This window comes from Stegastes partitus, unplaced genomic scaffold (assembly GCF_000690725.1).
Source record: "Stegastes partitus isolate 25-593 unplaced genomic scaffold, Stegastes_partitus-1.0.2 Scaffold1100, whole genome shotgun sequence".
In the NCBI taxonomy this organism is placed as follows: Eukaryota; Metazoa; Chordata; class Actinopteri; family Pomacentridae; genus Stegastes; species Stegastes partitus.
This window is the reverse complement of record NW_007578831.1, coordinates 1-3,927: the sequence shown is the minus strand read 5'-3', so window position 1 is coordinate 3,927 and position 3,927 is coordinate 1. Positions and strand designations below refer to the sequence as shown.

Below are 3,927 nucleotides of genomic sequence, written 5' to 3'. Positions count from 1 at the left end.
GAAGAGTTAGTGTTGTAAACACAAGGATATGGCTGACGAGAGGGGTGGAGGTGAAGACAACATTAACGACAACATGGGGAACCAGTTACAGCTGCTACCAGGTAACAGCTAAACTCACCTACAGACCGCTCAGTGTTTCAGCCGGAGAGCGAGTGTGTGTTTGTGCTGCTAGCAGCGAGCTAACATGGTCTCACAACAGGCCACTGTCTGGGTTCACAAATCCTCACTAGCAGATTTTAAACTCTGTGCTTTCGCTTTCCTTTAGCTTTTACCGTCAGAGTGACTCATTAACATGATGATGTTGCAGCTCAAGTTTTTCCTGGGAAATGCGAAGAGCTAACTAGCCTCTGTGTGTCTCTGTAAACTTGCTGTGCCATGACAGACAATGAGCAGGAGGAGGAGGAGGAGGAGGATGACATGGAGACTGAAGACCGAGACAGTGAGGAGGCAGAGAAGCCCAACATCATCACCTTTGACCCCAGTCTTCCCACATCACATGCTGTGAGTGTCACCATTTAGGCTAACATCTTAACACAAAACACACAATTTACTTCCACACATGTGCAACCTTCCCAGTGTTTTTTAGTTGTAGAGTCTCTCTTGTTGTGTTGACGCTGACCCCTGTCACGGCAGTACCTGGGTTCAGACATGGAGGAGTTTCATGGCCGCACAGTCCACGATGACGACAGCTGTCAGACCATTCCTGTGCTGCCACACACAGCTGTGATGCTGGTTCCAGGCCAGACGCTGCCACTGCAGCTGTTCAGGCCGCAGGAGGTCAGCATGATGAGGAGCGTCATCCAGAGAGACCGCACCTTTGCTGTGCTCGCACACAGGTGTGTAGTCGTGGAATTGCAAATGCGGCTATTAATAATCATCACAGGTTGTACTGGTGTCATTATGTCCCAGATAAAGGGGCACACTATTGTTTTGCACACGTCAATGTGCTTGTACTTGCCAGTGAAAGACGTTGTCTTCAGTGACAACAGAGAAGCTTTCTAAAGCCTGCAAAATTCTAATCTTGGTTTTAACTTGGAGACTTTAGACATGTGAATAGAAAGCCTTTGTTGCAACCTGCATAACGTCAGAACTTTGTTGGAGGTTAAAATCTAAAACTGCTGCTACGTTGCAGAGTTGAAAATGTAGGATCAAGTGTTTGAGCAAGATTGACTAATTTTAGGATCCAGAAGTCGTGTCAGTCATTACTGCATCAGTTCTAACTTTAAAATACATATATGTCTCTTGACATGCAATGCTGATTCACTCCATTCTTTTTTGTTGTTGCTTTAATTTCATGATCTTTCCTTCATATGTCTCTGCAGTGATGCAGTTGAGCCGGAGGCAGAGTTTGGAACAACAGCTGAGATCTATGCATACAGGGAGGAACAGGAGTACGGCATTGAAACAGTCAAAGTGAAAGCTGTAGGGAGGCAGAGATTCAAGGTCCATGAGATAAGAACTCAAGCAGATGGGTAAGTTGAAATTGTCCCATAAAGCATTAAAACAAAGGTTAAGACTAAATCCTGGTTATCTCCTCCTGGCTCAAAGGTGTGTGACCAAGGTGCTAAACTACACATAGTTCTTAAAGAATACAAAGTCTGTGACAAGGGCTCGGTTACACCTCTGACCTTCTGCAGCAAAGGAAGAAACACAAACAACCAGTGAAGAGAATGTAATGGCAACTCAAAGCTGTCACTTGGTGGATATTTATGTTAGAGTCTCTGCACTAAACAGAAATACAAATGCATAATGCAAATGGTTTTCTTTTCTGATTTAGAGGAAAAGTTCAATGCCTCATTTCTTTTGCTTTGATTAAGAAATGGTTTTATTATCCAAATGTGCACCAAACATTTTTGAGCTGGAGTGAGTCAATGGTTGAAAAACAGCTGTTCTGGGACTATGATTTCATATCTACAGATTTTGTGTTTCATCTTAAGAGCCTTTTAAGTTTATGTGTAGTCACTTCAAGGTTGTCTGTAAGTTTAACTGGACAAATACAATAATTTGTCAGACATCCTAATTTTATGCGATGAAATTTGACTTTGCAGTTTCACTTTTTTTGCACGTGTATTTACTCAACAGTGATGTCTCCGCTTAAGGCAAACCAGTTTGTGAGAAGCTGTATAGTCTCTACAGAAGCAATATCAAATTTGGATGTTGATCAGAATTATATGAGCAAGTGTTGCTGTGGTTCACAGCTAGAGGGCAGACTAACTCTTTGTATGTTCACCTTCAGAAAATGAACTGAAAACATGGTCAGTTTGCACAAAGTGTGTTTACAGAGTGAAATTGTTGCTTCCTGCAAGCATGCACAGTGTCATAAACTGCCTCAAAATATGCAACAAGAAGGGTTTTCTGTAATTAAATGATGATGATGATGATGATGATAATGATTATAATAATGATGATACATTATTTGTGATGTACAGATGTTGAAGATGCAAAAAAAAAAAAAAGATGATGCAGGGTGGATGTCAGGTGTTGGACAATTTTAGCACATGGACCAGCTTTTATAGCCTGAAAGACCCAAGTGGACTAGATCATCACCAACCAGTTGACTTCTGAGGTTAACCTGCTTTGTGAAATTTGCAACATGCAACCTGCTACATGAGATTGTCATGTCTTGTGTCAATTTTTGCACTTTTTACTCATTTCCACCATCCAAACAAAACATATTGGCAACCAAGGCATGAGAGAGGACCGTAGAAGTCATACAGCTATTACAGACCATGAGAGGGGCGTCACTAAATCAGATTTGTGGCTGTGACGTGTTCTTTTTGAGTCCAATATAGTTGTATAGTTGTGTTTTTAGTTCAATCAAGAGGGGTTTTATCATTAGTGTGTGTTATGCAAGGACAATCTTGTGCTTCCTCTTGAATGGAGGCTAAATGAAGGAAGTACTTATGAAGAAAAGCTGCCTCCTTCAGTGCTGTGGTCACACCATCGATCATGTTTATCTACATCCTCCACTGCCCAGGAAATCATTGAGGTTAACTGGCCATAAAACTGAAACTTCATGAAGACACATTTCCCTCTTTCTCCAGTTGTTATTATGTAATGCGCATATATTGGCTGCTATAACCTTATTGACCTCCTATTGGGACATCAACAAGTGTAGCATTTAAGGTATCACTCACTTCAATGGAAATCTGCCTTCTCACTTGTCTGATATATACCAAATATTATATTACACAGAATTTGAGTGAGTGTTCACCGTGGGAATATTGACTAAACATGCTACAGAAACAAATGTTTGGACATCCAGCACTACCATAATATGGTTTTAACAGTTTTGTGGATTTTGTCATAACTGCTACTGTTAAACGGAGATAAAACACTGCATGTTGTCATTTAGCAGAATTGGCCTGTATGCCATTTTCATTGTGTACATGTCTGGTCACACCTGGGGATATTTTTATTGATCACGTGGTCTGGCTTTGTTTGTATGTCTGAGCTCCAAAAGATTCACTAAGTGCACTTTGGGTGTGGAGTTGAAAGAATATTTCTTGCTGCCAACAGAAAGCACACGGATACACCTTTTTACGATCATCTCCCATTAACCAACATCCTGTCAAACCCTTTATAACATTCAGCCAGCACACCATTGGTTTAATCTGTTATTCATCTGCTCAGTTTCACTCATCTTCTGCTGCTCTCTTTCACATTTCCTCTCATTTGTTGTACTGCCTGTGTTATTGTCTCCCTTTGTTTCTGTTGTCAGAATCAGACAAGCCAAAGTACAAATCCTTCCAGAAAGAATCCTTCCAGACCCCCTCTCTGCTGTGCAGCTAACACCCCTGGCTAGGCTCCACATGCACCCCTCCTCAAAACCCCAGAGCTGGAAGCAGGCTCAGTGCTGGTGGAGCAACTATCAACAGGTCAGACAAAACTCTGTCTTTTCACCACTTTTAAATAACACCTTCAAGT

General features: G+C 41.6%; 1 protein-coding gene across 1 annotated transcript; it reads left to right on the top strand.

The window, feature by feature from the left end:
* On the top strand, window positions 1–3,917 carry crbn (cereblon; the record flags this gene model as incomplete). Its single annotated transcript, XM_008296114.1, has 5 exons — window positions 1–101; window positions 383–501; window positions 634–836; window positions 1,323–1,472; window positions 3,722–3,917. Coding segments are annotated over exons 1-5 (741 nt in total), but the record flags the coding sequence as incomplete, so codon positions are not given.
* Between the last annotated feature and the right edge of the window lie 10 nt (window positions 3,918–3,927).